Source organism: Gavialis gangeticus, unplaced genomic scaffold (assembly GCF_001723915.1).
Source record: "Gavialis gangeticus isolate Ggan-Ray unplaced genomic scaffold, GavGan_comp1, whole genome shotgun sequence".
NCBI classification, from domain to species: domain Eukaryota; kingdom Metazoa; phylum Chordata; order Crocodylia; family Gavialidae; genus Gavialis; species Gavialis gangeticus.
In genome coordinates this window covers 55,866,333-55,878,653 of record NW_017729022.1, presented here as the reverse complement: position 1 = coordinate 55,878,653, position 12,321 = coordinate 55,866,333, and the positions used below count along the sequence as shown (strand labels likewise).

Genomic DNA, 12,321 nt, shown 5'->3' with positions numbered 1-12,321 from the left:
TGACAACTACAACATTTTTTAAATTTATTTTTTAATTACCATTCGAACTATTTTATCACATCTTAGAATTTAACATACCAGTAGAATACTCCACACATTAATTTTTGGATCTCGTTGATATTTATATTAGGTTTGGGTTTTTTTGAGATTGACTTGATTGAGAGTTGTAAAAATAGCTATATTATTTTATATCTCTTGTAGGTGTGGAATATTGTTTCTGGGAAAATAGAAGTCAACTTTGCTTGCCATAAAGATACTGTTCTCTCTTGTGCCGTCTCTCCTGATGCCACTAAGTTTTCATCTACCTCTGTTGATAAAACTGCCAAGGTTTGCTGTTACAGTGTTTTAAAATATACACAATGATGTCTGTATTCTCTGAAACGTGCATTGTAGGCTGCCTTTGTGAAGTAGCCAACAGTCACCCCAAATACCACAAACTTTTCAAATATTAAGTTATATATATATGAAGTGGTTACTTTTCTAACTCTACTAGACACCTCTTTTTTTCTTTTTAAACTGATCATGGATATACCTTCATACAGTCGTTGACTTACATTCCCATAAGATGCACACTTGTAAGTATACAAACTTCCTGTGCATAGTATTTTACATAATTCTGTGTATTGCTTTAAGTCTTCACACTAAAAAAGCTAGACAGTAGCTGACTGGAAAGCTTTACAGATGGAACTTCAAAAATGAATTCTATATTTAGGTACCAGCTTAAATTCCAAAAGTATTGAGTTCCAAGGTGTTGCCTTTTAAATTCAACTTGGAACAATGTCTAAGTACAGATTTACAAACTCAAGTTTAGGCTCCTGTTTGTGAAAGTGGTTATCTTCCATCCTTCCCACTTGCCCCATATCAGAATTACCATAGTAAAGGATCCAGATCTGCTAAGTATTTTACAAATCAACAATTTGTTTGAACATTTAAATGCTCTTTCGTGTTTTCAAAGAAAATTTATTGGCCTCCTTGTTAAAAGCACCTTCTTTGAGATTACGTCAGAGTAGGCACTTAATACATACTCTACTATCTTAAACCAAAAACAAACTCTGGAGTACATTTTCTGAGCTTATAAAAATATGTTTGACCTAACTCAGGATTGCTCTCATCTAGAATAACTTTATCAAGTGTCTGCCTAAAGTGTGTAACCCAAAAAGAGAGGAGTTCATACTTTTTCAAATACCTAGCAAATGTTCTGGGATTTAATCACTAAAGGAACAATATTTGTTAACAGTTGTATATGTGATGCTCAGAAAGGGTATGTGGTAATATGAAAGGTGCTGCATATTTCTAAATATTAATTCCTATGTTGATAAATATTTAAAGAACAGATAAAATGATAGCAGCTTTTCCATTAAATATTTTTTCCTTTGTTTTAAACATTTTATTTTTAGATATGGAGCTTCAAAAGTTCCTCCATTCTTCATGAGCTAAAGGGTCATGAAGCCTGCGTGCGATGTTGTACTTTTTCATTTGATAACAAATTATTGGCCACTGGAGATGACAAAAGGGAAATACGGGTACTTTCTTTCTTTTACTTATTGACATTTGTTTAATAACTCAAATGCTGGAGTCAAAAATGCCATGGGGCTGCTTAACCCAGTTCATGTGGCAATATTGAATTTGGGTAATTGCATTCTGGTCAGCTAAATTACCTGAGAAATTTTGGGGAAATTGCGAGGCAGAGGTAAATATATGGGTTCTTTTGCTATGAAGGCAGCTGTTTTGTGGGTGGTAAATATTCAACAAAACTGAAAGTCATTGAAACACAATACAATAACAAAATCTACTTTAAAAAAGGCAGAAGATTGGCATGAATTAGGGGATAAAAACTACAAAAAAATGAGAAAATATTCAAAATAGATATGTAAATATAGGCCAGTTGTTGCATTGTTGTTAGAAATTTTTGGTGAGGTAGGACCCTGAAATGCCCATTTTTGTAAAACTTCTTATGGTTTACCAACTAATAGATTTGGCTCATTTGGGGTTTTTTAAAGGAGTTTTCATAAACTTTGTTTTATATATTGAGCACCAAAAGGAAGAAAACAACATACCATGACACTTCTACACCAGCTCCCAAAAACGTGCATTTGTCGTGTAAATTCTGGATTTTGTTTTTGGTGGTGTTGATTTATCTCATATTTCCTGTAAGTTATGGGGTTCTAGTTCTATAATGAGCTGGCACTTTTTTTTACTGATTAGTCTGCCAGGAGTTGCTTGTATAATTAAATATACATTGAGTAAAAGTGAAAGATTTGGTTTAAAAATGACTTGTCTCAGTGGCTTTGTCACTGCAAGAATTGCACTTTATTGAAAAGTTGGGATTTCTCTCATATTGAAAAATAAATTCCAGTGTTCCTTACAACAATGACCCTTAGTATTTATTTATACTGCTAATAGTATGTCTGTCTTGTTTCCCCCAGATTTGGGATGTGTCAAGCGGTGAATTACTTCATCTCTGCTCCCCCGTCACTGTAGATGAAGGAGGTCCAACACATGATTACTGGGTGACAGACCTCTGTTTTTCTCCTGACAGTAAGATGCTTGTGTCTTCTGGAGGATATCTTAAGGTAAACCCAATGAAAGTGTTTTAATTTAAAATGCAGGATTAGAAGATATGCTGAGTGTTTTAGTTAACATGAAAGGTTTTGCAGAGTACAAGGCTGCCCTTGTGCCCTTCCAATTTTTGAATACATTTTAAATTCCAAATTTGATTATACATATGGAGCACAATATAGTTCTAAATTGTTTTCTTCCTTGTAGCTCCTTCCCTTTTATATCCAATTTTCTTTGTCACGTTTCTTTTTTTGTCATTTTTCTAAATTGCATCCCTGTCCAAATGCAGGTTTTCAGAAACCTGAGCAGAATCACCTTTTTTCATTGTTTCCTGTGTGTGCTAAATTTTGGACCACCTGCAAATCTATAAATCAGTGTATATAGTATTTAATAAACAAATAGTGCATTTGGGAGTATTTCTAACATTCTGATTGTGTATTAAAGTCAGGAAAACAAATACTAAATAAGTTAGTCAATAGCAGTTGTTTTCTTTATACTCCAAAGAGAAGTGCTGAATATCAAACGATTAGACTTTTGATTTAAGAGGAAACCGATTTTTATAACCTAAATATTCCTACTAACAGTTTAATAGGCTCTCCTGCAGATGTATGACTTCCTCTTAATCATAGGAGCCCCTTCCCTTCAATATAAACTTCAGTAGGAGCTGTGTGCTATACACATACCAAGACTGGACTTCTGGTTTATAAAATGTGACCATTTGCTACTAGCTTGCTTTCCGGAAGGAATATGAAAAATTACTTAATATAATGGTAGGGGGATGCTAATTGAAAAATACTGTATCCATTGAGGTAGGAACTAGAGCAAAGAATGGCCTGTTGAACCTGACTTATTTCATGGAGCCCAGGATGCTGCCTGGGAGTGGCTAGTGATTGTGTACACTTATGGAATAAAATGTCCTTTTAAGTAAAGGTTCTCTCAGATTGTTGCTGTTTACTGGTTGCTGTACGGTCTGCAAAAATAGGGTTTCTATGCTCTGTATCCCACTAAAGTAACTAAAGGGTTTCTTCTATGTAAATGATGAATCCTTTTGTTCATTGAAACTCTTAGTTTCAATTAAAAATAGATCTGTTCAATTTTAAATATGTTGCTTTTCAGTTTCTTTGCTCCTGTGGTTATGAAGGGGATCAATGGGTATGCCTGCTTAATCTGTTTTCTTCCATGTATTATTTTCATAGAATCAAAGAAAATTAGGGTTGGAAGGGACTTCAGGAGGTCATCTTGCCCAACCCCCTGCTCAAAGCAGGACCATCGTCAGCTATATTGTCCCAGCCAAGACTTTGTCTACCAGGGTCTTAAAAACCTCTAAGAATGGAGATTCCACAACCTCTCTGGGCAGCCTGCTCCAATGCTTTACTACCCTCCTAGTGAGAATGGTATTATCAGGGGGTAACAGGATGACCCAGCTGCCACTTAACTTCTGTTAATATTTTTGTGAACTAAGAGTTCTTATGCAATTCTGATAATGGAATAAGTGTTTTGTTCAAGGGAATGTATCAGTGCTAGAGAGAACAAAATCCTCCATCAGTTCAGTTTTTCTTCATCTGAAGGTCTTGTACCTATAATTTCTGTTTTTTGAATGCTTGCTATTATTCAAGAATGTCTCTTTTCATAAAAGCACAAGAAAAGAAAAATATTGGCAACTAGGCCTACTGTGTTATGCCTATATTCATAACTTAATCTAATTCTATTTCTGCTAATTACATATATACTGTTCTTTTATTATAGTGGTGGAATGCCGTTACTGGAGAATCCTTGCAAACATTCTACACAAATGGAACAAATCTCCAATCAATATATGTGTCCTCTAATTTCAAAATATTTGTGACTGTTGATAACCTTGGTATCCTTTATGTACTACAGATGATGGAATGAATCTATTAAATGTTTTGGATGTGACAGTTCATGCAACTGAATTGCATAGTTTTGAGCTGGAAACAAAATTCCACTAAATCTGTTTAACGTTCATTATGCTGTGAAGTGTTTTTCAATATTGCATTCATTAAATGAATTTGTATGGGTAATATTTATGTACATTCTCAAATGAGCATACATTTAATCTTGGTTTTTGATCAACATTATTACTGTTAATGGTTTGTCCTTGAATTTTGATTTGCACCTTAAAATATGCAACTTGTTACGCTGTATGTAAAATTATATTAAGATTTATTCAAGCAGGGTGAGATCATTAATAAAGAGCAGAAGGAGATATACTAGGACTAGAATACAGGAGAACTCCATTTTGTGCAGGTTATATAGCAAATGTTTTCAGGCTATGGGAACAGCTAACATGCAAAAAAAATGTTTTACTATGTATGCATGACTGCTTTAATGGATACAGAACAGAAAGAACTGGAGACTTGGTGTATATTGGAAAATGAAATTTTAACAAAGTTAGTACTGTTTCAGGACCATGACAATATTTGAGAGAAATCCAGTAAGGGATCTGTTTGTACAGCAGTGCTGCTCTGTGCTGCTGCACAAAACCATTGTTTTCCAGATCTGTGAAGATGCAGAGCATTGTAGAGGGTGGTGAGTGTGGTGTACATGGGGGAAAGATAACTAAGTGCACTTTTTTTCTCAAGAACCAGTACCTGTGTTGCAGGAGAGAGGTGGTGTACCCCTTTCTTACACAAAGTAAGGATACAAAGATTGGAAGTTAAGCTTCATGTAAAATAGGTATGAAGGTTTGTGCTGAAAAATATAGGAAGTAGTAAAATGTGAGTTACTTTGCATGACTATGAACTCTGTGCCATGATGATATTTTATCCTCTCCTGGTCTGGTTTGTTTACAGGAGATTCTCTGCACAGAAATCTCTTCTTCCCTCCACCAGCGAATGTCATTTTTAATGTATTTCTTGATCCAGTTATAAGGTATAATATTAGAGATTTTCTAGTCTAAATGTGACTTTCCTTAACGTAGACTTTGAGAATATTTAAATAACAAAATTTCTAAGCAAACACAAGTGAGCCTTGTTCTAGTCGAATGATTCTAAATCCGTTAGTTAGTTTTCTGCGTCTGGGTCACTTGCTCAGGCAAAAAGTAATTGTAATTTCTACAACTTGGTGATAATAGCAAAATATTTTTACTTTGAATGTTTAGCATATGTTTAACAAATGTTTGCACCAGTTGGTATTAAGTAATAAACTTCTCATTTTCAATAATTGTTCAGTTTGAATTTCAGAACGAGTTTTAAAATCATTCTTAATGTTTTTCTATGTTTTAGCAAATTTTTGTTTTTCCAATCTGTGGTTTTCTATAATTAAACCCCTGTGTTAAGGCAGTATTGAATACGGGTCAGATATAATTTTTAAAGTATTGCTGGCCAGACATGTGTTTTGTATATTACATATGTACATATAAAGCATTAAATAAAGACAATCCAGGCAGCTACAGCCTAATTTTGTAACCAATCTTATCTCTTGAGTTTGGTTTTGTAGTTGTTTTGTTTTTGTGGGGGAGGAAAATATGCTAAGATTGTCTCTTTGCATGAGCAATTGCATCTGAGAAAAGCAGTCAGGAGCTAAATAATTTCTCTTTGTGGGTTGCCATCCATACAGTTCAGCTTAACACTGCATCCCAAAAATGCTTTGGCAAGATAAGCAACAATAGAGGTTGAAATGAGGTAAAAAGCATCTTCTATATGGTACTGCAGCTGTGCTGGCCCCTGGCAAACCATGTTACTGGGCAAGGGCTAGAGTCCTGAACATGTCAAGAAATTCTAGGCTTCTCCAGATCCCCCAGAGCTTGTCTAATTTATGTTGCCAACAATAGCACCTTATGCAGCCCAGAATCCCAAGAGCTTAAAAGGTAGCCTTATTTCACCTTTACCTTCTGCAAACCTGGAATGGTATCTTATGGAAATTCAGCAAAGATTTCAGGAGAGTTTTAAATAGAACCACTTGGATAATGAGCTACAAAATGGATCTTTCATATTATAAGCTACAGCAGAAAATTCTCCCTTGCACGATTGCTAGTGAGACCATGCACAGAGATAGGAAGAACCTTGTATTGGATTTGTCAAAAGGGTGAGGGTGGGGAACAGCGTCTAGGAAGAGATGGGTATAAAGCTGTGGTTGATTTTAATTTTGAACTGGATCCTAACATGAATAGGGCCAGCATAGGAGATTGAAGGAGATGAGGATGTGGCTGTCCTTTTCTGTAAGTGTAGCATTCCGCATATTCCAGGACCTAGATAGTGGAGTTATAAACCAAGAATACGATTTGATACATATACAGAGATTAGGGTCTTTGGAGTCCAGGCAGTAATGCATTTGAACAGAGATGGTGAACAGCAGACTCGCGTCTACAGCTGATGCAAGTGAAGGGGAAACGGTGATGCCAGGATTGTAAATGGAGAGGCCAAGAAGAAGATGTAATTTGAAGAAAAAGAATAAGAGAAAACAAAATAAACTCTATCCTGCCTTATGCAATAATAATATCCTTAAAAATATAATTATATGTATGTATTTACACACACACACAACACACAACTAAGACAAAGTTTTATAGCAACATTTACTTTAGGAAAAAAATCCAGCATGGTCCTCAAGGTTAGCCATTTCCCTTGATGCTTAGATATACTCTAATTAAACACTTAAGGAACAAAGTTCAGCCAGAAGCCATTTATTAGTTACAGCCATTCTCTCTCATAATGTCAGATCAAGTCAAAACGCTTTTCTCTATAAATCAAATAATGATTTATGAATATCCCCAGTTGTTCCCAAGCCTTGTCCTCAGCCACTATACTCATCAATGATCATCAGCTTTTAGATGCAGCCTTATTGTAGGTCCACTTGCCACTTTCCCTGTCAGTTTCTGCAGAGGTTTTCGTATAGATGCTGCCCCCACTCACTTTCACATATTTGTTCTCTAATTCTTTACTAAGGAGGTTTTATCACTCCTTATTTCTTTGAGGAGAGTGAGCTAAATCAGCAGCATGGCAGATGGAATATAATATCCAAGCCCCCATAGCTCTCATCAGCTCTGGCTGCAGAGTTCAGCACTCCGCGCCCTAGTGGATAGCAGGCACAGAACACAGCACAGATGCCAAAACTAGGGAATGTAGGAAAAGGCCTTCTAGGGAGTCAGTCCTGAAGAACAAGCGACTACCTGTCTTGAAGTCCAGAAGGTACCTTTGTAGTAGAAATGAAACTAGTTGCTTTGAGTTTTGTTTCCTGTTTTGTTTCCTTGGTGCCCCTGAGTAGTGCACAACCAAAAAGCACAGCCTGCCCACACACAAGTCTCCATATGTGCCAAATTCAGAAATCAGATGGCGAAACTTCCCCAAGGTTACCACCTGCTGCCACTTTGGCAGCTCTGTCTCTGGCATGCTCGAGAGCACCGCTTTATTTCCAGATATTCCTTATTCCTGCTTTATCTGCACATCAAAGAGCAAATCACACAAAGGAACTCTCATGGACCCAGAGGAACAGGCATCCACCTTCAGCTTCTTCTGTGCAAAATGAAGTTTATTTTCTACCTATGGGGACTTTTACCATCTTTCATTTCCCCTCAGCCTGAAAATGGGTGCATGTGCCTGAAAGCTTACAGAAAAGTTCATGTTTTTGTGATTTCTTAGTTGGTCTAATAAAAGGTATCATCTCTGAACCAAGAGTTTTAGAGTTTTGCATTTAATTGCCAGATATGACATTTGTAGGATTGGAGGAGCTGGGCAGGGTCATGCATCTCAGCAGCACACTTGGAAGTGCTGAGGAAATGGTACCCATTAAGGCAGTGCTTCCCAAATTTTCCCTCAGCATGACTTATTTATTACCCCATTTCCTCAGCATGGCCTCTCACTCCCAACCTGCTCCCCAACTCTTGGTGCCCCTTCTCCCCACCCACAGCCCCCTGGCCCTGCTGGTGCCTCTCACTCCCAACGCACAAACTCCATTCCTCCCCAGGTGCTCAGGGCATGGCCCATAGCTCCATTCCTCCCCCCCACCCCCCCCCAGCAGTGCCCAAGTCTCAGCTGTCACCCACGGGAGGTGGTGGCTGCTGTGGCCGGAGCCTAGCTCCTACCTGCACCACCATCCCCTCCCCCATGGGTGGCACAACCAGAGCAGAGCCTGGGGGGTGGGAGGCAGGGAGGATACAGGCTGCCTGCTGCATGTTCAGGGCTTGTTGTCTGCTGGGGGCTCCCCATCCTGCTGCCCTCCCCCTGGGAGCTCCACAGCCCAGTGGGTGGACCCCAGTGCAGGTGGGAGCCCTGTGACACCATGGCTGCCAAGCTGAGGTGCCCCCTGCCCACCTGGCAGCAGCAAGGGCACAACTTTATGCTGCTGCTGCTGAACCTCACCTTGGCCGTGGTAGCACTCCCTACCCTGCCAGGTTCCCACTTATTGGGCAGAGGAGGCGGCTCCTGCCCAGAGCTGGTCTGGCCAGGCTGCAGCCCTACACCCTGCTGTGGGCACAGACATCTTGGGGCATGTAGCTCCCCCCCCCCCCCCCGGCCCCCTTTCCTTGGCGGGCCCCCCCCCCCCCCCGGCCCCCTTTCCTTGGCGGGCCCCCCCCCCCCCCCTTTTTTCCCTGTCCCCCCCCCCCCCGCTGCCCAGTCACATTGCCTTGGCCTGCCTGCCCCTCTCCACTATGTTGCCTGTGCTCCCCCACCCCCATAACATCACATATGCCCAGTCCTCCCCGTTCCCATAGACTTACCTGGAGGGAGCTGCTCTTCACAACTGCTTGGCTGCCACATGAATGTGGGTGTGTAAATGCATGTGGCACCCCCTGCCTTCCATTGCCCTCCCCTGCTCCCCCCCAGCCCCTTGCAGGATGGAACTCTATCAGCCTGCAAAAGTAGACTTATTTGTGGTTAAATGTGGTAACCCACATTTTCCCATGTTTTTCTCCTTTAAAGAAGAAATCCAAGATTTTCTTCTTTAAAGGAAAAAAATCCACATTTTTCTGCAGCAAATGGAAAACACAGATCCCTGTATATCACAAACCTATCTATCTACTGATGTTGCAACCCCATTTGGGGTTGTGACCCACAGTTTAGGAGCCACTGCTTTAAGGAAGAAGAGCTTGCTAACAATTTAGGCTAAGTACAGACAGTCAAAAAGCCTGAGGCTGAATCAATTCAATCTTCACAGGTTAGTCTAAGCTGCATAGAGTGGACCGAGAAGCAAGTGAACAGACATTCACTTTTGATTCTGGAAATGCAGCCACATATCTTTACTGTCTCAGGCTAGAAGCTGGGGGGCACTAGAACAAGCCTCCCTGCTTGGCTGGAGCAGACAGCTGGGGCCAAGGCTAGCCCACCCACCCTGAGGGGAGGTGCAAAGCATCCTGGGATGCTGGAAACTGTGAGCTAACTTGACTCTGGAGGGGATCTGGGACAGAAGGCCAGTAAACCAATTTCACCTAAACTGGTTTATCTTAAACCAGTCTCAACCGTTTTGAAAGCAGCTTATGTGCAACTGGACTTCTGGGCTATGGACAGACATTACACATAAACCAGTTTAAGTGATCAGAAACTGGTTTAAACCTGTAACAAAACAGAAGCTCAGTACACATAAACTAGTTTCAAATTTGCTGAAACTGGTTTAAGATAAACCTGGTTGAATGTAGTATCAGACTTAACTGATTTTGGGTCAAGCCAGTTTATGAAACTTCTGTCCCAGACCCCTTCCTGGTTCAAGTTAAATTACAGTCTCGCAGCATCCCAGCATGCTTTCCAGCCCTGGGCTGGGCTGTCTACTTTAGAGAGCAGGGCTGGCCCTGGCTTTCTGCTCCCTAGCTGGAGCAGTGAGGATTGGCTCACTGCCCCTGCCACCCAAACCCCAGGTGGGGTCTGGGGCCAGGGACAGGGCTTGAACGCACCTTCCCCCAAATACAGAGCTACCCTGCTCTGCTTTCTAAACTTACTGCAGGCTGCAACTGTGGACTACAAATCCCCGAGGCACCTGGAAGCAGGACAAGGAAGTGATGAGCAGCCCTGCAAAGTCCTGCTTCTGTGGTTGTGGACTGCAAATCCCAGAAACCTCGGAGGCAGCAGGAAGGGTAAGCGAATGCACAGCCCATTCTGTGTATCAGTTAATAGCTTTTCAGAGAAAGAACGATTCTAGGTCAAGCTTTTATGAATGCAATACCACTACCTTCCCACCTTCCCAGGCGGAGCAGGGCTGGGGCCTGGCCACACCCCTCTGCTTGAAGAGGGAGTGGTGAAAAACCTTGGAGCTTCGGTCCCTTCCCTTGGCAGCAGCTGGCAGGCTGGGCGCTATGCTCTAGCGCCCCCTGACGTCTGGCTTGAGCCACTGCAGGCATGTGGCTGCATTTCCTGAATCAAAAGTGAATGTGTGTTTATTTGCTTGTTAGTTCAATCCCTGCAGTTTCAACTAACCTGCAAAAACTGAATCAATTCAACCTTGGGCTTTTTCACCGCCTGTATTTAGCCCACAACTGGCCTAGGGGTTTATGTGGTGCTGTAGCTGTATGGGACTGCTCACATGGTTTATCAGACATTCAGGACTGAGTGTCATTTGTACTAAAGAACTATTTTCATAGTCAGGCATCCACAATATATGCACTGTATGCTGTGTGTATTCTCCCTATGTGTGTACTTGTGTTTTTCTATTGTGTTGGGCTTTTTATTCTCCACCTTCCTTCCAGTTTCTTTACAGAGGAACACAAACCCTATAATTAGTATATAGCATGGGTAAACTTGTGAAAAGAGAGGTAATTAGCCATGTTTTATCTGAAGTTGGTTGGAAGGCAGGGTAGATATTCACCTTTCTAAACTAAATAACAGAGTGAATGAGAACAAGAGTGGAAACTTTCATGATGAAGTGATCTTGGGTTCATGAAAGTTTCTGCTCTCTCACTTACTCTTTCTGTATGTTTTATTTAGTTAAGCTTTTGAAATTATGATGGTTAGATGGCTTCAGAACAGCTAATCCCCCATTCCAGCAGTGCATGACTATTCTATATTCAACCAGTAAGTATACTTACAATATTTTATTACTCTTGCTTGAAATAGCCTGCTCCCTTCCACACAAAGCAGTGAAGTAAAGTAGCTACTATTACTTTTTAATAAAAAAAATTGTCTAGAAAACTTAGTTTTAATAAGAATTTCTAGTTTCAGAGTAGACAAGTATGTGGATGCATTTGAAAGACTCTTTTTAAAAATAGAAATTGCTCGCTTGTAATATCTGCAGATGTTAATTACACATTCTGCTTTCTCAGTAGACTCAAAATTTAAAAAGGTTTGTGCTTGAAAACCTGCTGATTCGAGGCAATTTCTAGCTCTGACCTTATTTCATTATGAAGCACCCTGGACCTTGTTATGCATCAAGACCAGGCATCCAAGGGCGTGAGACTATTATAATTGCTCCCTTCAGAGAGACAGAATTGCAGGTAGTTTCTTTTCCCTGCGCACCTCAGAACAGTTAACAATGAAAGGAATTAAACTTTTGAAATCACCACGAGTGTTAGCTCTCATTCAGAAGTGTCATTATTGACCAATAGGAAGAAATATCAGGGAAGTACAGAGGGAGTTTGGTTCTGGTTTAACCAATGGTGAAAGTCACAGCATAGGAAGAGAGTTTGGGAGTTACCAAGTTGTGTTGGGAAGGCAACAGATGTCATGTAAAGGGAATCTTTCAGAAGGAGCATGGAAGAACTGGTATGTTTTTAACATTATTAAGAAATATTAAACCGAGCACCTGTGGAAAAGAATGAACCAACTGGAACAGGGTAAGATCTACTGAAAACTCTCTATAACTTGAGCAAATGTCTCC

The 12,321-nt window shown here is 40.3% G+C and overlaps 1 protein-coding gene across 4 annotated transcripts in view; it reads left to right on the top strand.

The window, feature by feature from the left end:
* The window catches only part of APAF1 (apoptotic peptidase activating factor 1), an 89,829-nt gene extending 83,838 nt beyond the window's left edge, over positions 1-5,991 (top strand). For all 4 annotated transcript variants that reach the window (XM_019515022.1, XM_019515021.1, XM_019515020.1 and 1 more), the window contains 4 exons: positions 202-327; positions 1,398-1,523; positions 2,427-2,573; positions 4,306-5,991. In XM_019515022.1, coding sequence (XP_019370567.1) covers positions 202-327; positions 1,398-1,523; positions 2,427-2,573; positions 4,306-4,452 — 546 coding nt within the window. In that variant the 3' untranslated portion in view covers positions 4,453-5,991. The remainder of the gene's footprint in view (positions 1-201; positions 328-1,397; positions 1,524-2,426; positions 2,574-4,305) is intronic.
* Positions 5,992-12,321: the final 6,330 nt, after the last annotated feature.